General features: G+C 37.5%; 2 protein-coding genes across 2 annotated transcripts in view; both read left to right on the top strand.

Annotated features, from left to right (window-relative positions):
• Spn (protein phosphatase 1 regulatory subunit spinophilin) overlaps positions 1–21,143 on the top strand; it is a 67,692-nt gene that overhangs the window by 21,497 nt on the left and 25,052 nt on the right. The window contains 2 exon segments of the mRNA XM_086829578.1: positions 4,549–6,074; positions 18,496–19,624. Of these exon segments, the coding sequence (XP_086685704.1) occupies positions 4,556–6,074; positions 18,496–19,624 (2,648 nt within the window). The 5' untranslated portion in view covers positions 4,549–4,555.
• LOC110188823 (uncharacterized) lies at positions 16,478–18,123 on the top strand. Its single transcript, XM_020958709.2, has one exon. It carries the CDS (start codon positions 16,860–16,862, stop codon positions 18,054–18,056), a length of 1,197 nt encoding a protein of 398 aa, XP_020814368.2. The 5' UTR covers positions 16,478–16,859; the 3' UTR covers positions 18,057–18,123.

Here is a 21,143-nt window from a genome sequence, read left to right on the forward strand (position 1 = left end):
TAGTTACTCACTGCTCATAGTTAATTACTAATCATAGTTAATTAATGTTCATTGATATTTACTGATCACAGATTCTTACTGATTATAGTTACTTACTGTTCATAATAACTTACTGTTGAAAGATACTTTTTATTCCTCTAATATTAGAAGTTAAATGTTGTGATTTTATCTGTCATCTTGTTAGAGGCTTCTGTGAAGATGTCTTTCAATTAACTTTACATTATTAACGTTTGAGTTTTAATAAATTGAGAGCTTAACTAGAAAATATGGTACAAGTTTACTATCTCTAATCTTGAAGTAGCGTTCCCTTCAAGCTTTATCTGACCTTTAAGGGAAGTTGGTCTTCACTTAACCCCAAAACTCTTTGTTCTCCTGCAACAGCCATGTTTCCCAAGATCATCATCATTAAAATTATCATGGCAATAGCTGTTCCTATTCCTATATCCATATCGTATTAAGAAATCATTTTTCTGGCGCCATGGGAAGACCTCTCAGCGGGGAAGCCCACTCACCTTAATGTATACTCCTATATATATGTATGTATATACAATGCCATGGAATAGTACTCTCTGTGGATCCGGACGCGTAGGTAGGTGGCTCCACTAATTGCTACCAATCTTTTGTGCCCGGAACAACGCTCCTTCTCCCCTCGAGGTTGCCATTGGTACACTTACAATGGGGACCATCATTTCATTGTTGACATTGTTTTCTTGTTCACGCTCAAGAGACTGAATGTTGACGCAATTATAACACATGGCGGCGGCTCCGGTGGCTACCTGCTGCTCCTCCAACCATCTCCATCCCCATTCCCATTCCCATTCTCACCTGGATCGTGTGTCGTCGCTGCACGTGTTTGAGCTAACGAGCGCAATTTAACATTTTGCCGGTTGCAATTAACATTTATGCAGAAATTAGAGACTCACAGCAGCACTAGATCCGGTATTTTTTTATCTGACGGGGAGGTTAAACTAGTTTTTTGTGTCATTTGCCAGTCGCAAATTATGATCGTTATCGTTGTGATCATCGGTGCCATTTAGCGATGATTATAGTTTTTAATGGTGCGTCTTAATCCGTATTTATGCTAATGATAATAATACCCTGGACAGTTGAATTGCGAACAGCTCGGGTGGGTGTTTATAATGCAAATTGCACAGAAACTAATATGCAAAATGGTTCTTTACAAATTGGGTTTATAGAACAATTTGAATGTAAAGTAAATGTAAGGCCATGAATACTAATGTAAGGCAAGGAATATATATAAAGGAAATGTTTTCAAAGAGCTTAAGGGCTAATTAAAATTCTACCTCACAGAATTTATTTATTAATAACATTCCTTATTACATACCCTTATTAAATCTCTCTATAAAAATATATATATAAATAAACTCTGCTCTCGGAAAACTGCTGCATCCTTGAAACCACTTCCATGTGAGGTCCTGCAGTGAACTATATGATTAAATTCCGAAGCCAAAAAGCCAAGGACAAGGACCCATGGGGTTGTTGTTATATGTATATATAGCCTCCGCCCCATTCAATCGCCCCGCCTCCTTGAAATCTGCTTGGATTGTGCACTTGAGAGCAGCTTTTCTGACCATGTCCATGTTTATGTCCATATTCATGTCCTTGCCACCATTCTCTGGTCATTCCCTGTGTGGCATTAATTTATAATGACGGGGTTGGGAGCTCTCGATAGAGAGAGGGAGCTGGTAGCTGTCACCGAAACGTGTCATTAAATCAATATCAGCTCGGCAGACAAATAAATCTGCGAGCTCTTTAAACATTTACCACTGGTAATATATGCATAATGCCAAAGTGCAATGAAAATTTCCCTTGGGTAGTGCAGATGCGGCGGATACGTGATATTTTATAGATTACTCATTCGCCATGATGGCCAACATTAGTTTTGATGTGTTATTTTTTATGTGTGGAATGCAATGATACTTAAGCTCATGAAGTTTGAGTTGAGATTAAGGGTAGCCCTTGTTTTATTTTGTAAAAATAGTATCTAATACTAAAGGGTTTTAATAAAGATATTCTTTATTTGATTAGATAACTTAAAAGTTCTTTCTGAAATAGTAATATCAATCATACATTTTTAAAAGATACTGCAGAGACTTTAAACTTCCTCTATAACTCTTTTTCTTATGCAACCCCAAGAAGCATTTACTAGTTAAAAACTCAGCATTATTTGAGAACTATTTACATAGAGTACATGGTATTTCTTTTGTTTAAAACTCTCCACTCTTGCATTCCTACTTGTTTTGAATTTTAGAACAACGAGATCACTGGCTAAATTTATCTCATCTTAACGTTTATCTCCTCTGTATATCTCCCTTCACGGTCACATGCATTGTGCATTTTGATTAGATTAGATAAGTTCACCATTCTACACATCCATTGCCATTGTCTCGTGCTTGGGATCTGACTTTTGTTCCGCATCTATTTACACCGAGAGACCTCTAGTATTAGAATAATGCCGCTGTCTGTACAGATCCGACCTTTGTCTCGGTTTCGGTCGCGCCTTCTTTGCCCCATCTCCCTAATTGTGTGGCCATGGGTGTGAGTTCACTTATCTGCACATTTGTTTACCTCTTGGCGTAGTATAGTTATATATTTATTCTTCTTGGCCAAAGCAACGCTAGTTGGGCGGCGTATTCCTATTGACATTGCGATAAGTTTAGTTCTCGGATAGATAGCGCCTTTAGTCTATGGCACAAACTGCGCTTTTTCTAAGACATTCAAAGTGTGCCCACATATAGATAGAATCTGTGAGGATTATAAAGAGGCCACTTTCCGCTGACTGTGTGCTATTTTTGTCTGGTGTGGATTTCTAATCCCGTAAGCTCATAAGAGATTTCAGAATCCCATGATGATATATTAGAGTAGTAAATTCTATAATTATGGGAATATATTCTTAGGCATACAAATTGTATATTATAAAACACTCTATAAAGATAATATAAATATGCTTTACTTGAGCCACTTTTCTTAATTAAACTGCTGTACAAATAAATAAAAGTTTTGATGGGTTACTTATCTGAAGAAGTTGAAAATGATATAGGGAATACTCCTTTTTCATACCTTTGCAGGGTATTAAAATTTTACTTAGTAGCTTGTTACGCTGTGAAGGAGTCATTTCCGACCATATAAACCTTCTTGATCAGCATCAACAGCCGAGTCGATCTAGCTATATCACGCGAAAAACTATTTTTTTTCAAAATTTTAAAATTTTTATAAGGGGTTATATCGTTAAAATTCTGAAAAATTGTCAAAAATTTTACACTTTTTATATTTTGAATTGAGTATGTAGATTTATGAGTCTAAAAAAAACTAACATAGGAACGCTTTCCGAATTAAATTTAACGCTGTTCTGGCCGAGTTGTGGGATTTTTAAATTTTGATTAGACGAATAAAATTTTCATATAATATTGTTAATAAATATTAATTCAAAGAATGCAAATACATTAAGCTCAGTTATGATAGATTTCCGATTAGATCCTATAATTTATTTGCAAACTGCAAGGGTATATGAATTTCGGCTTCTTGAAGTTAGTATTTTTTTCTAGAAGAAGTTTTATAAAATATATATGTTCCCAACTACCGAATCTATTTCCGCAATTGTACATAATTATTTTATACAATATAATTCTCTTTACTAAAAGAATAAATATATTGTGTATTTTTATAAAAAGTGATATGCACACAATAATAAATTTTGTTTCAAGAGAGATTGTAGGGCAACCTGGGGAACCAACCTAGCCCAATACTGTAAATCAATAGCCGATAACGGTAACCATTACCCTATCAGTTCACACTCACACACACTACAGCAAATGGCTTTCAATGTCGCACCGACATACCGCACTCTCAGCTCTCTCCGTGTCTCTCAGGGCCTCTCTTTTTTCAGTTTCTGCGAAGAAAGCCCCACACACTGTCTTCCAGCTGGCAATGCCGACCTCTCTTATCCCCCCCCCCAAAAAAAAAACGGAATCGCTGTTAAATTTTGTTCACTTTTGCAAAGACTTTCACACTTTGAACAACATAAACATATAGCTTATAGCATATAGCTGGAGAAGGGCTCCCAAATCAATGGAGCCTTAATTGTGTTTGATGTGCAAAAAAAAAAGAAAACAAACAACGCACAACAAAGGAAAAATCATAAAAATTCAACGAAAAAGTAAAGGTGAAAATTGTTGCGAAAGTCAAAGTTAAATCGATGAGTGAGAAAATGGCAAAGGTAACAAATAAACATTGCAAAAAGAAACATAAATGTAAAACTTTTCCCATCGATTTTTATCAGTTTTTGTGTGTCATTAGGGTGCGGTTAGAGGTTTGTCGTTATAGATAACAGATATAGATATTAGATATCACTTCCGATACCTAAAATCAAGTACAAGACATAGTTTGACAAAGAAAATTGTCTTAAAATTAGTAATTAACTTTAATTTAAAGAGAATTCAAGTAATTTTTTGTTTAAAAAATACATTATTTGTAGAATGATAATTATACACATTACTTATTAAATTGTTTTTCCTTTTTCCCTTACAGTTCCATCATGGAGAAACCAATGCATCATGCCCCTGCCCCGGCTGCCGTGGGTAAGGTCAGCCAGATAGCCAACATTTTCCAGCGGAAACCCATCGAGATTCAGCCGGTGGAACAGCTGAGTGCAGTTGCTGCTGCCCATGCCGCTGCAGCTGCTGCAGCCGCTGCCCATGTCCAAGGAGCCAGGACAGAGTCACATTCGGCGAGATTCAATAACGCTCGAGCCTTGTTCGAGAAACTGGGTGTTGAGTCCAATTCGAATGTGAGTTCCCGCCTTTTGAGGAGTGGTTCTCGCGAGGATAACCTTTGCGACGGCTCAGATCGTTCATCCTCACGCTCCTCGGATCGTTCTCAATCTCCGCCAAAGCGAAGGACACCCTTTCCCTCTGGGGTTTCGTTGGTTCACAATAATAATAATGCCAGCGTTGTGCCTCAAAATGGAGGATCTGCACCCGAACAGCGTTTGAGTAATAGTAAATTTATTGTGGAACCAGCGGCGCCAATATCTCAAGTAGTGCCCACCTCGGCTGTCAAGTATCCGCAGCATAATTTATCCCGTTTGAAGTCGGAGGAAGTGACGGTCAGTCCTCCGGTGCCAGCAAGTGGTTCGGTGAGCGCTTTATTTGCCAACTCTGGTGCGGATAAACCAGAGAAACCTGAGCGCAAATTCAACTCGAGGGAACTGATTGAGAAGCAAAAGAAGTGGACATCGCACTTCACGAAGACAAAGACCACTCGGACTCACAGCGATCTCAATCGTTGTGACATTATACGCACTGTGCCCGGCACAGGACTGATTATGGATAGCGAAAAGGTGACCAAACCGGCAATGGAACCACCACAGTCCCAGGCTCCACCCAATGCCAGTCCTAATCCACCTCTGCGATCGCAGGCTCCGCCAGAGATTAAGCCCAGGAGTGGAAAGATTGGTAGTCCGGTGAAGTCACCGCCATTGCCGCCGATACCAGCGGCCAAGCCAAAGAATGTGAGTCCGGTGAAGTTTAATCCGGAGCGACTACGTCAGTCACCCACAAAAACGGCAAATGATTCACCGCCGCCGCCGCCAGCCAAATCTGCGGCGGTTACAGCTGCCATGCAAAGATCCTTGATGCAGGAGCAGCAGGAGCAGTTAATGAGAAATGCCAATGATCAGGGTGTGGCACCAATACCACCGGAAAAGCCACGTAAAAAGTCTGTAGATCTCATCGAGGATACTCAACCCTTGGCTAACAATTGTTCCACACCGCCCTCATCCTGCGCCTCACCCACCAGCTCGTACATTGTGCAGCCTGCGAAGAGGGGATCCATGGATGGTGGACAGTCTTCGTATCCTGGTAATGGACTCAGTGGTAGCACCAATTCGGCTGCCTCGGGATCACCTGTGGCCAGTGCCTCATCGGGTCCCTCATCGCCAGTCCACACCGAGGATGAGAAGCAGGAGAATGAGTCCACGGAGAAGTCGGAAATGGAGCATTATCATAGTAGCAGCTACAACAGTGTTCCCAGGCGGCGACGCAGCGAAAATGAAGGTGAGTCTTGGAAATACTATTATAATCAAATGAGTATTTTCTAAAAAAGTTTAATAATATGGGAAGAACTTTATAGATAGGATACATTTTGGTTAATTTAGTTTCTGGTCTGATTTTGAATTCATAAATTAACAAGCAAATACCTCAACTGTCAGGGGAACCACCCATGAAAATATCAGTAACAAACCCTCTGATAACCATTGACAAAACTTTTTAATGAATCATTATTCAAGTCTTTTTTTTATAGAGTGCTTAAATGCCTGAAATAACTAGTTTACTTCTTATCTTCATAACAACTTTGTTGTTTGCTAGTTAAAGAAAATAAATTAAAGAAGGAAAACCTAATTTCCAACTTGCTCCATTCTGTGGATTTCCTTTCTTTCTTCCGCTCGAGACATAATTGATGTGCCTTTTGACGGAGAAGGAGCAGGAGACAGGAGACAGGAGAAGGAGCAGCCCAGTCAGTCGTCGTCGTCTCAGGTCATTCTCGAACTTCCTACATTTGAAAGTTTTGAACTTTTGTAGCAACGAGTTCAAACACCTTCCAGACATGCGCTTCCAGGTCGACTTCATTGTGCCGTGTTTGCAGCAGGAAGGGGGAAGCGTTCCTCCTGTGTTGTCCTCCACTGGGGCTACCTTCCTGCCCTCCCTGGCTTATCCCGTGCCCAAGCCAAAGCCATTCCATTTCATCGCATCCCACATTCATTACAAGTTTTTTTCTAAGCGGCGTACAAATCGTGACTTGTGCGCCGCCCCAACTCCGCCTCATTCAACTGCATACCCTTCCCTGGTATTCTTTACAAAATCCACTCTGTTGCTATTTATACAGCAGAGAGAAATGTGTGTTAATTTTTGGGATTTTAATACCTAAAATTTCTATTTAATTTGGGTTGTAAAAAGGGTTCTAGAAAGCCAGGATTTTGTTGGTTAAAAAGGTTTCGAAAGAGTCTTGATGTAGATGGTTAAATGTTTGGAAAGTGTTGCAAAGACAAGTCTATTTTTTATAGATTAACTTTGATTTAGATTAAGTTTGGGGTAGTCTTTGGCTTATGAATTTCTTTATTTATTATCTCTTTTCTTGCTCTGTGTATGCTCTGAAGGCAAATTCCAATATGGGTCAAACACAGCAGGCATATCAAATGCAGCCCCCAACGAGCTATGGAGCTAAGAGGAGGGCCCCAGCGACAACAAACGGCTCGACAACATTCCAAGCTCCTGCCCTCCACTTCATCCTACTCCCACTCTCTGCTCCCTCCTTGAGTCTCTCGAGTGCAATGCTCACAATCTGTCGTCGCCCATCTTCATGGTCCGAGGCATCGTCGTCGTCGTCGTCGTCGTCCAACGTTTTTGCGGATTTTGTTGGGATTCCCGCCCTCGACACGCCGCTCGAGCCGCTCTGGAGTCCAACATAGGCCTTCTTCTAGCAAACCGACTCTATGCCATACATAAAATTGTATTAATGCCAGATTAAGAATTCAATGATGCGTTGCACTCGGTTGAGCACTCGGTTGGTGTAGATCTCCTCCAGTCTTGTGCCCGCCTCCTTTCTTTGCCCATCCTCTCCAAGCTGCTGATTACAAAATTGGAATTTGCACGCCGCACTTCCGCCAGAGCAGCCTCCAAGTTTCTCAGTTCTCAATCTCGCCAGTAGAGTCTTCAGGGATGCCAGAGATATTTGTATACTCTATATCAGGGAGATGTTATGAGGGTTAGATGGAGAGCTTGGTTAAACGTAATAAATTCAATGGTTTAGTTTATTATTATTCTCTTCGAAATACCTAAGAGGTTTAAACTCTAACATTAGATGCTATTCTCTATCTTTATCATATATTTCAGACCAAAAACTCTATTAAATTTTATCATTAGGTGCTGTTCCCTATCTTTATCATATATTTAAGCCCAGAAACATCTTATTTAATCCCTAAATAATTAACAAAAGTGTCTGGGTTTTCACATTCACATATAGGAAGTACTTTTTCGCTGTTTGCCAAAAAATATAAATAAATATCTTGCAGCTCTTGCAAATAATACTGGCAGAGTGCCCATTGGGTAATTCTGTTGTGCAAATATTAATTATTTCACAGATGATAAACATAATTACCTGAATCTCTTAACTCTATAGTATTAAATACACTTGAAATTTTTTTTAAGGGGAAGTGTATTTCTAGATTCGTTCTTTAAGTCCTCATTCCTTATGTGTTGTCTTTGGAAATAAGTACTCTTCGATTGCAGCTTCTGCTGCTGCTGATGATTGCTTATCTGCAGATGCGGACTCTGAGGGTAGACTGGAGATGAAGCTGAGTCTCTTTTTAATTCATAAATGGCAGTGTTGTGTCCATGAAGCTGGGGGCGTGGCCCACCTTGATTTATTGATTCCATTGCTATTGATGGACGGCCAGACGAGGCGAATATGGTAAAGTGCAGGCCATTGCAATTGCAAGGGAATTAAGTGGATTGGATTATGTGCTCATGTTTTGGGGTAGGTTGGGTCTGCCTTTTGCTTGGAAGTTGCAGAGCTAAAGGTATGATTTTTTCCTCTGTTTCATTTATTTATCTATTTCTGGGTCTATACCATTTTTTAAGGCATTTTCTTGCTGATTTGCTGACACACAGCACCCGACATATGCTTAGCGCCAGTTATATGCAAATTGATGCATGGCACACACAGTCATAAGGCTTTTGCGTCTTATAAACATTAATAGGGTAAGGTACAGTAGAGGCACAATAAAAAGAAGCTAAGAAAGAGGAACTTTAAAGAAATATCTTAGTACTAAATGTATATATTTTTAAAGCTCTTTCTTCCTGCAAAATTCTTCTACAATTTCAAGAACTTACCTGTCTGTTTTAGTTATTTTTTCACTGTACTTGCCATATAGCTATACCCTTAAAGACATGTCAGAATCGAGACATACGACTGAATATGAATGAGGCATATATAGCCTCATTGGGGGTACAAAATACAAGAAATAAAGAGGGGCCACGGAGGCATCAAGTCAAAAACGAAGGCCTAGGCTTCGGTGTGCCCCGGCATGGCATGGCACATTTTGAATGGCTTGTGCCTCTGCCTGTCACATATGAGAGTTTATAAATAACACAAAAAAATAATACTACTCAAGTACTACGACTACGACGCCATACTAGAGTGGGGATAATTTCAGGTGGGGGTGAAAAATGGGCACTAAGAAAAATTAAATCTCGACAATAAAATAATAATCAAGCGAACAATTAATAATAATAAATAGATGTAAAGAAAATAAGGAAAATTGAAATAGAATAAGGAAAGCTTTAAAATCTCTTACAAGTGCCTCCAAAAGTATGCAATGTAAATAATAAAGGATCTAGATTCGATTTTAGATATGAAGAAGATACCCAATGAAAAACTGTTTAAATGGAAAACATGAACTTTAATAGACAAGATTTCCTTAAATATTTGAATACGAGTTTTCAAATTTCCATAATTAAAATTTCCTATCTCAATAAAAATAAGAAAATAATATAAATTAAATTACCCTCTTTTTTTTCTCAGTGCACACATTATGTATCCGTGATTGTCTATAAATTATGCCTGCCAAAAAGTAGCTTTGTGTGCTCCACTTTATATATCATCACAATGAAACATTGATGGGGGGCACAACAAATATGTCGTCTTCGCATTTTAGGTTAATCCCAAACGGAAGGTATCATTTATCACAAATTAAAACCAATTCAAATATTGACAATTTGTTTGTGAAAAGAAAATGCGAGGGGAGTAAGAGGAATGGGTAGGTTTTTGCGGAAAAATGGGCGCCTACGCAAAACAAAACACAAACAAAAACACACACAAGTATACAGAGGAAAAGCCGGCAAGAACGGGAGAAAGGAAAAACAAATGTATTTTCTGGCTCTCTCCTTGTTTTCTCTTCAGAATATATTCTCTTTGCAGAATTCTCTGCAAGATTCTCCCTAAATTTTCAGCTTTCTTTGCAGAAAAGCTTTTCCCTGAAAATGTTTCTAGCCAATGCACAAACCCTGGCCAGCAAGAGCTTCAGCTACTCAAAGCCAGGTGGCGCCAGTGAGGCACTTTCTCAAAACATATTTTCCCATCGAGATGATTTTCTTTGCTTTTCCCCTTTCAGAGTTCATTGATCCTTGGTTTTAATGAAAGAGACGCGTGGGTTTTTGACAGCCACTTGCCGACAATTTTCCTTCACTTTTTCCGCATTTCCCCTGCATAGTTTGACCACCCAACAACATCGCCGTTGTCGTCTTCTTACTTTTCTTTTTTCTTCATTTATACGTCTTCTTTTCACGCCAAAACTGATGACGTCCATTGCGAAAATGAGTTGAATAATGCTGCCATCAAAATATATATAAATCGGAAAATCTCCAAGGTGACACATTTAGTCGGTGAGAAAATTCTGTAGAAATCGTTCATAGTTTACCTTAAAAAAAAAAAAATCACAATGCAAACGTAAAATTGATTTGCAGCCGTTGTTCGTTCGGGTTGAACTTTTGCGCCATAAAAATTTTGTTTTTATAGATGATTATTTGGGGAAAAATTACACTAGACTACAGAAGAGAAGCTTTGAAATATTAAATAATGAACACACAGAGTAAATAGCATTATAAACATTTAATGAAAGGAGTTTAAAAGATGCTTGCAGATCTCATTGGAAATCCCCATTGAATCAATATTTATCAAGATTTTCATATGACAATTTTTTCAACAAAATCACAATTTTAAAATGTCATAGCTATGCCAAAATTGCATTAATTTTTATTTGGAAAGCTGCTATATGCTAGTTTTTATTAGGTCAATAAATTTGCATACTCAATATAAAATTAACAAAAATTTAAATTTTTGATCAAATTTTGGGAATTTTAACTATGAAACCTATAAAATTAAAAAAAAAAATTAAGCAAACAATTTTTTCTTCGCGAAATGTCTAGATCGATTCGGCTTTTCTTCCTGATCAAGAATATATATGATTTATAATACCCTGCAAAGGTATACAAAGCCAGAGAAAATGTAAAAAATTCTTCTTAAATAAATTATTTTCTTTAGGTTTAGTATTCCATATTACCTTTAATAGATATTTATTGAATTAATATAAGTATAATCTTTTAGGAATTCCCTTCTCAGTAAAAGTGTAATGTTGACTAGTTTAAATGCTCCAAAGAAATAAAAATATTACATAGGCGATTTCCCTTCTGCTGATTTTTTATACTCTCTCTCGCCTATTTTGAGTTAATTTTATTATTAGACAGACGCGACTATCACTAACCAAAAGATTTCTTTTCGTCTCGACACTTGAATGATTCCCTAGATATTTTCACCGCCATTTCGAATTTCTGGCCTTTCCCAACATTTCATTTTGTTCGGATTTTGCAATCTGGCATCTTGACAAGTGGCGGCCCTCGAAAACGATCCGAAATACCCTGTGAGTGAGCATCCATGACAAACGGAACTTGGCTGCCACATGTCTGGCCCCAAAGAAAATAAACGTCAGAAAAAGATAGATATATATAAAGAGAGTGAGAGGGAGAGATCTCCGATCTCCGATCTCTCAGATATATACCCATTTTCTCTCCGGTTCTCCGAGAGATGCTGAAAAAGCGAAAAACCGCATAAGCGATTTTCAGCAAGCCAGCAGAACACCAGAACTTTTCTCAGTTGATGTCGCGTTGATAAGCGGACAAGAACTTTCGCAATATAAAAATTCGAAATATATATATACAAAAAAATCAAATACAAAGTGCGCGTAATCAAAAGAATTCCCAAAACACAACAATAATTACATATAGTAAATTAAAAATGATTAAAAAAGAAACCAAGACAATGTGAAACCGTGCAAAATCAAAACAAATTATTTGTCGCACGTTGGCCCCGCTCAATGGAAAAGAAAAACATATGTAGTAACCATGAGCTTGGGGCGTGATTATTTTTTTGTTTGCTGTGGGTTCTCGTTTTTGGAATTTTGTTTTTTTATTTTGATTTTCTATAGGGGGGCACGTGAGGTCCAAGATTTGGCTTATTTTATTTGATTTTTTGCACCCTTGGATGCTGATAACAGATCCTCGCTCTCCACAAAGTCTGGATGAGACTCGAATTGTTTGGTGAGGTCTGGCTTTTACTTGTCAGTTCGGATCTTAACCTCCAGCTTTAAGGTTCTTGGATGGGTCGATCCTCCTCCTGTTTTTTTTTTGTGTCTGTAATTTTCCCTTAGTACTCGAAAGTGCTGCAGAGATTTTCTGAAACGAGGAGAGAGAAGGTATGTTAGTGCTCCGCATTGCATAATTGATTTGAACCCGAAACAAAATTAAATTGCAAACTGACCGAGTGGCCCTAATTTATGCCAACAAGGAGGCTGTGTTAAAAAAAAAGAGTAAAGTGATGGAGAAAATAACAGAGTTTTGAGTTCAGTGACAGAAAAGTAAATTTGAAAAATATGTAAACAGTCTAAAAACTAAATTTTTCAAGCTATAAACAGCTGGCAGCTGTAAGAATTCTTGAAATGTACTTAAAATAATATATAATTTCATTGCTTTATTTTAAGTTTTCTTCTGATTTTTTCTTATGAAGGAAATAAACAAGTTGAGTGCCTGAATATTTGTATATATATGATTTAAGAACCCATAAAATGATCTCACAAAACAATATAGAATTTCAAGGAAATTTCTTAGCTTTTTTGGAAATCAAATTTTAATTATTTTCCTTGCTTTCAATTTGAATTTTAAGCATTTTCTTCATTAAGAAATAGAGAGATTTTCATCAAAAGGATAGAGCACATCTGTCCAGTTTTAAGATCTTTTGGATATCTCTCTCCATATGGATGATTTTAGCATTTTTCTTTTCTTGTATATCTTTAAAAAATTATGAATAATTTCTGCATTTCTTGGATCTCTTCTTTGTTTCTTTCAAAGTTCAGCGAACTGCATTTTGTGTTGCTGCTGCGGCGACAAACAAAATATTCAAAGAATGCATTTTCACATGTGTGGCAGAGTTTTCTTCTTTTTTTTTCGTCTTGGCTTGGCAACAACGGAAAAGAAACAATGTTGGCATTGTCTACAACCAAATGTTTAAAGTTTATTTGACTCTTTTTTTGTTGTTGTTTATTTTTTCCTACAGTTTTAGATATTTGTCTGACACTTTTGCTGTGCTTCCTGCTCTCCTTTCGCCGAGTTTATTTTCAAATTTTTAAACGAAGAACAGCCAAGAATTTTTTGCACTTGTCATGTGTTTGCCATTTTTCGCCATTCACTGAGGTTGTAAAATATATCTGTGAGATACGTTTTCTATTTCGTTTTTATTATTATTATTTTTGTTTTTTTGCTTTTGCTTTTTGGCCTGTTGCTGCTGGATAAAGAAATGTTTCCAAAAGGAATTCCTTCTCGTGTCCTTCTGCCATTGAGATATATTTTTCCTTGTGACATTAAGGAAAAGTCTAAGAAATGAACTTTGACATTCCAAATATCAACTTGAAATGATTACAGTTTTATCTTATTTAGCTTTTTAGAAATATTTGCCAAGTGTTTTATATTTTTATTTAAAGGAAAGGTATGAATTGTTGCGTTTTTGAGTTGCTGTTTTAATAAATAAGAGAAAATATGTATGTTTTTTAAGGCGGCAAGTTTAGTTTATATTTATTTGAAATGAAGAGTATAAATTCCGCTTATAATTATGTGAACTATATAACTTTATATAAATTTTGAAGACTCCAGGATAAGAAATATGCCAAAAATTCAATGTACAAAAATATAAAAAATGTCTTTAATGAATTTCCATGACAATTTCTTGTTTACTGAATCTAAAATAGCAGCTTTGGGCTAAAAAATGTCTTTAAATATTAATCAAAATCAGATTGCAAGGCATGCCAATTTATTTTTAACTAAAATTTCAAATATTTCTTGAGTTTTTTTTTGCTTGTTAATAAATTTCCAGGCTTCAGCCAAGCCTGGTCAGCTATTTTGTGGTCACAGGGATTCAAGGGGATGGAGTCGTCTCCTTTTGTTTTGAGGCTTTCTTGCCATTTTGCCTTTCATTATGCATTTCTGCATTGTCAGGACTTTTTTGGGGGAGTTGGGGAAGTTGACCCAACACAGATGATGCAGACTTACTTACTATATCATCACATGCTGCTCCTTTATCTTCCCCTTTGCCTGACTTTTCTGGCACATTTTTGGACAGCAACTTCCTGTTTTTGTCTTGACATTTTCTTCTCATGTTTTTTTGGTTTTCTAATTTGCTGTTGCTTTGTTGTGGTTGCTCAAACAATTATTTTTGCATTTTCATGTGCAAATTTTTCCTGTTATTTTTTTTTTGTGCTGAGCAGGCAAAGTGGAAAGCAAGTGCCTTCTCCCTCGATTTTCCCCTCGTTTTTCTAGCATTCATTTATTTAACACAAATTGATTTCTCCGCCTTTGATTCATTGAAAGGCATTTGATGCATTTTTATTTCTTCTCATGGCTTCAATTACAGAACGAAGAAAAACTTATTTATAAACCTTGATTTATATGCCATTTCTCTTACTGATTTTTTCATTTCATTTTCCATTTGTGTTACGCTTCACATTAATTGTCTTTTGTTTGTTTTTATTTTTGTTTCGGTTTTCGGTTCTTTTGTTATATGTATGTATATTGTTTTGTATTGTATTATTTGTAGCATTTATTTTTGGCCTGGTTTTTCATTAATTTTCGCATCTCATTATACTATACATATACATTACTTGGGTGCGATTTTCGTTTCCCTCCCTCCTCTTCGATTTTTCATCGATTTCAATTGCGTTTGTTTATGTGGCGACCTTCGGAATTTCGGGTTGGATCTCATCAAGTTTATTTACTTGAACCGAAACAGAAATTACACATACGCCGCATTGGCCTTGGCAGCTTCCCTCCCCTCTCCCCATTTCGGATTTTCGCATTAAGTATTCATGCAGCTCTTAATTAAAAGCGCACGCATGTCTAATTGGCATTAAGCATACGCCAGGGTGCACTTGACCAGAGCCAACTGACATGGCCAGGAGAGGTTTTGGCATATTTCTCTCTCTCTCTCTCTCTCTTTGTACTCTGGATTCTGATTACGGATTTGTGGTCAACAGAAAACGGCCAAAATCCTGGCTTTGTTATCACGTTGTGGCAACTGGTTGGATAGTTTCTATCTCTTTACTAGAAAATGCTTTCTAGTTTCTCGCTCGGGATTTGTGTCTGACAATTTTCATGGCAACATTTGGCTATTTTGGAAAGTTTATGCTTGAATGATTATGATTATAGTTTGTGTTTATGATGAGGCTTTCTTTCAACTGATTATGATGATGGTTTGCTTGAAATTTTAATAATTAACGAGATTAACCTTTTGTGTTGGGATTAGAATTTTAGGAAATTAAATTACCAAAGTATTTAACCATTAAAAATTGTTTTTAAACAAGAAAGGAGCCAAAGTTATGACCCTTGCAATGAAATTATCCGATCGAATCGTAAATTGATCATAAGTAGAATTAAATTTTAACATTTCTTGAATTGATTTTTTTTTCGATATATTTGTAAGGATCTTTTTTTTTGACTAATAAAATTTAAAAAATCTCATAACTAAGCAAAAAATACATTAATTTTAAATCGGAAAGCAGTTCTATGCTAGTTTTTAGTAGGTTAATAAATCTGCATACCGAATTAAACATTTTTTAAAATTCGAATTTTTATCATTTTTTTTTTTTTTTTTTTCCTTCAAAATTTTAATGATGAATCCTTATAAAATTTTCAAATTTTGACAACATTTTTTTTTTCTCTCAAACATGCCTTGATCGATTCTGCTATTAATGCTGATCAAGAATATATATGATTTATAGGGTCGGAAATGATTCCTTCTCAGGGTTTCGAGCTTCTGATTATATAATAATATAAAATAGGGAAGATTGCTTTCCATGAAGATCTCTTTAAATCTTCCTAGTTTTCTGTTTATTTGTGTATTAACTCTTGGTTACTATATATAAAAAAGACCTGGCAACGTCTATACCATATTTAATGGTTACTTAATTATATTATTACCTAATAATAAATCCATCAGAAAATCCCATTTAGTGAACACACAACAACATGTGTAACTCAAAACATTAAAGAGTGATAAAAGTGTATTAGAAAAATGTGTCTCAGTTTGCGGAAGCTTTGTCAAGCCTGTCGAGGTTGGTAACAGACCCCCCATAATAATAAAATCTATTAATAATCTCCATTTAAAACTAAACAAACTAAAAATATTTGAAAATAGCTAAGGAATTCCACTAATCCAAGACCAAGATAATTGGCAAACTAACAAATACATCTAAGACATTCCACAGACACTTTGAAAATGTCTCCACGCTTGGGAAATTAAAAAGAAAATTTCTCTTGCTAAAAAAGACACTCCCTAAGGTCCAATTTAAAGAGACACATATATATTTATATATGTATATAGCAATGCCTCCTTCTATATATCTTCTATATTTATTGGGTGCGTTGACAGCTTTAGCTATTTCCTACGAAAATAGTCGCCGAAAAAAAGTCCCACAAAAAAAATAAATAGAATCTTTCGATTAGTTCTAAACGATTAAAGAATTCACCCGTGAGTTCCCTGGTCAATTTGTGTATAAATAAATAAATTAGGAATATAGAAAATAATGGCAGGAACGATTCATTCAACAATTCATTAAATGTGTCAAAATATTTACGCTTGATGTTATTGTGTTGACTCAGTCGCAGTCAACCTTTTGACAGTTTTTGGATAAAAGATCAAAATTAAATCTCTTTAAAAAATAGTAAAAAATTGATATAATCAAAATGTATATGGAATCTGATGAGAAGAAAAAGGCTGGTGGTAGCCAAAGTTTACTGCAGACTTATAACGATAGAGAAGCCCACACCCGAAAGGCCGCAAGTCGCCAGAGGGTCAAGAAGAGTCAACAGAAGAAGCACGAAGCGGCCAAACCAATTGACCAGGAGGAAGAATATGACGACTACATGGCCCTGCTCTCCAATGATTTCATCCTGATGTTGGATTGCTCTCCGCAACCGGATGAGGTCTTTTGCCAGGAGTCACGAGAACTGGGATTAGCTAGCATTTGGCTCAATAAGATGATAACTTGGCGCTGCAATACACTCTATGATCTGCGCATGCGCAACGCGTACATGAGTCACCTCATCGTCTGCCTAAATCGAAGACAGATGACGGGCATCTTTAGGGATCTACCGCCACAGGAACTCACCTGGGTGAACTTTGAGGAGGAGAACAAAAGCCATCATTCATCACCAATTAATCACATGGCCATGGCCTGTTCTACCTGGATGGACAAATCCCAACCGAGTTCCTGTACCGAACCCTGCTGCAGCAAGACCTTAGGTTCGGGCGCACATCCTCCGTGCCACTGTGGAGGTCCAAATAGGGCAGGATCTTGCTGCTCTAACCATCGTCATTTGGGAGGAGGTTCATTCCATGGCTCACAAATTGAGACCTCCACCGATGACAAAGAGATCAAAATGATAATGCCCGTGAGGAAGGATGGAAATCGTCCGTTTGGCTGTCGTTCGGCATGCAATAGTCTACGCAACCTCTGCTCATCCGGCAGCCGCTCTCAATCCTTGCCAGGTCGCCTATTGATCAGGAATCCAACTGAAAGTACCCCTACAAAATCAGACAATCCCAAGGATAAAAATTCAGCTAAAAAATCAGAAGATCATCCGAAGGAGGCCAGCCCGAAGAAGAACAATCGCATAAATCCTAACGTTGTGCGGGATGAGATGCTCAAGTTATTGCTAACAGTCAAGAAAGAATTGAGCGGTGATCCTGATGTGGAAAGGAATGAGTTCCTGGAGAAGGAACTAACACGATATCGGGAATTTGCTGAAAATCATAAAGACAATGACACCGATTGGGTTTCGGCAAAAAATGAAAAGTCTCTGCGAATCTATTTGCTTTTAAACATGCAAAGAGACTTAGTTCGGATGCTAAACGAAGACGGAGTTGAGATACCACATTAATTCAGGTTTTCAATTTATATTTTACAAGGCGACAAAATAAATTTTTTTAGGAAAGGTTTTGATTAAATCAATTGTTCTTAAATAATTGGGATAAATTGGGGTTTTGGGAGTAAGTAAAGGAAGAGCAACAAATAAACATTCGTTCATTATACGTAGCCTTAAATGGGTTATAACTTATGAGAAATTATTTATTTAAATACAATATACAAGATAATAAATAAAATACACTTGAAAACTTAAAAAGACATCCCTAAAATGTCTTAGATTTTATAAAATATCATTTATTTAATTAAATATTACATACAAATCTTTAAAGTGAACTCATAAACCTCAAAAGTCACTGATGAAGATACTTCCTGCATCCGAAACATTTAGAAAATCTCTCGAATTAATTAAATATTAAATAACTCTTAAATCTCCTTTTCTTCTCTCCTTGAAGGTCGCAAATCTGTGGATGAATCTCCTGCAACGGCCAGCTCCCAACAACAACAACAGCAGCAGCAACATTCCATTCCAGGCTCCGCCACTGGATCACCCCAGCGAGTGGTGGCCAATAAGCGGAGCAGCATTACGGTCAATATGCCAGCCGCTGGTCTTGGCCAGAGACCGCCCAGCATTATTTCTACCACCAGCCAGGACGAGGGTGGCTTTAACGAAACCACTCCAGAGCTAAAGGCCAAATTGCAGCCATCCTACGACCAAACGGAGACGGAGCAGCCGCACAGCCTCAACTACGTGGATGTGGGCTATCGCCTCAATCCCGACGGCAGTGAGAGTCGTGAGGTTTACGGCTCCGAGGCGGAGCTATACGATACCGCCAAGGTCACAGATATGCAGCGAAAGTTCCATGGAGCCAATGGTTTTGGCCAGGAGTCGAGCACAGTGTATGCCATCATTAAGACGGATGTGCAGGATGCTAACCAGCAGCAGCAACAACCGGTGGCTACCTCGCGTTCGGTTCACCTGCAACAATCGCCGACATCCTCAAGTGTGGAGGGATCTCCCCTGCATCGTGGGGTCTATAGCTCACCACCCGTGGGTGTCGTCTCCCCCATAAGGCGACGCAATAGCAACAATCAGGATCAGAGTGTGGGCAGTGCCAAGTCCACGCCACCCATTTCACCAGCCAGATCGGCATTGGTCAAAGGAATTGCTCCCATTGCCTCAATTGATGCGCATGAGGAAGAGGAACTAGATCACGATGCGGAAGATGAGGAGGATGAGCACTTGGCAGTGGAATATGTGGAGGTAATCGAACTGGAGGAGGAGGAGGAGGAAGCACCCATTCTGCCCGAACGTCGTGCGCCCGCTCAGGGTGCCCTTGAGCTGCAGGATTTGGAATATGCGGACACAAGTGCCGGTGAGGATGAGGAGGATATACTCAATCATTTGAAGGGCAGCGATATATTGGATGTGGAGCTAATCGATGACGTTGTCGATGAGGTGATCAGCAAGGTGCATGTGAAGCATAATGTGGTCAGTGCAGGACCAGCTGCAGCAATTCCTCGAGAGGATAGCCTGCCGGATGCCATGACTGCCGCCGAAGCCGAAAGATTGTTGAGCTCAAGGTGAGTTTGTGAGAGTTTTATATTTATATGTATTTATATGTAATTTTAAGTGCCTGATTAGACATTAAAACTTGTTGATGTTGTAAGCATGCATTTGTATTTGTCCTGTTTTATAGTTCTTAATTATTAGTTAGTTGTAGAACTTTTTAAATAGTTTAAATAAGAACCTATCTGAGTGCATTTCATATATGTATTTCTAATTTAAGCATGAATCTTTAGTTATTTTTTACAAACAAGTTTAGTTTTTGCAATAAGGTACAACTTTTCTTTTATCTATCCGAATGTCTGTCTGAATCCTTTCAATCCAATTACCTTAAAGTTTGATTAAGAATTTCCGATGAGGTTATAAAATATATGTATTTAATATACAATATTCTACCAATACCTTAAAATATCTCTCTAAAATTACCAGGCAACTTCTTCGCTTTTGTTGACTTTCAAACCACATCTCATTAGCATACTTATTTATTATTTCTATCCAATAATTTAAATTAAATCCAAGGTATTGCATCTTAGACTCTGATAAGAAGCAGCCACAGCTCACATTCATTCCCCTTGATCTCCTTGAGGTTGGAGCCACTGAATGGAGCTCACATATTGAGCAAATATTTACATTTTGCCACAACCTCTGCCTTCTGTGTGTGTGTGGGACGTGGATTTCCCCTCATCTCAGAGTTGTGCTATTCATCATCGGCTTTGCCACCTTTCAGCGCCAGCTTTGTTGTAATTGTAAGCTAATCTGTCGCTTGTCAACTGCTGATGCCACTACCCAAGGTCCATCCAGAGTTAGTTCCGCCTCAGACTTTCCGCCTTTGACTTCGTCTTTGCCCGGAAGTATTGGCTCTAAAGGAATGTGGCAAGAGAGAGCGACGAGTGGATTCCTGCTTGTGAGTCCTTGTCGTTGTGCTATCCAGTAAATGGTGTAAGCCAGGCGCCACTTTAAGCTGCCAAACTTGTTTAACTATTCTAGAAATAGCCATTAAACTGGCTATCGGTCTTTAAGTCATTAATTTATGTAATGACTTGGGTACATTTCCAGAAAATTTTCAGACCTTAAAAGTGTCTTTAAATTGAAAGAGTAACGTGTCTCTTTAGGGACTTTGTGAGTCAAAAAAATGATCTTAGATTTAGCTTCATGAAGTGCTGCAAAGAAATAAGAAGTACAAGAAAATAATGAGGAAGAACTCGACTTAAATACTATTTTAATTCATCAATTTATGTAATTACTGTAGTACATTTAGGGAATTTCGTAACCTTAAATCTTTCTTTAAATTAAAAGAGTGCTTTTTTGTGGATTTTGTGAGCCAAGACTTATCTTAAATGTAGCTTCCACAGGTATTTCTAGGAGAAAAGGCTTAAGAATTTGATTTAAATATGATCTATATATCAAAATATTCATACAGAATTAACTTGGGGGTTTATAAGGCTTAAAATGATGATCAAAAAAATTGCTACAACATTTTATTATCGTAAAAAAAATTACATAAAATTCCTATAAAATTGCATTTCATACTTTTAG

This window comes from Drosophila serrata, unplaced genomic scaffold (assembly GCF_035046125.1).
Source record: "Drosophila serrata isolate PLE 108 unplaced genomic scaffold, ASM3504612v1 contig_217, whole genome shotgun sequence".
NCBI lineage: Eukaryota > Metazoa > Arthropoda > Insecta > Diptera > Drosophilidae > Drosophila > Drosophila serrata.

Excerpts from the sequence above, each read along its gene's own strand:
- LOC110188823 (XM_020958709.2), top strand. The coding sequence starts at position 16,860 with ATGTATATGGAATCTGATGAGAAGAAAAAGGCTGGTGGTAGCCAAAGT.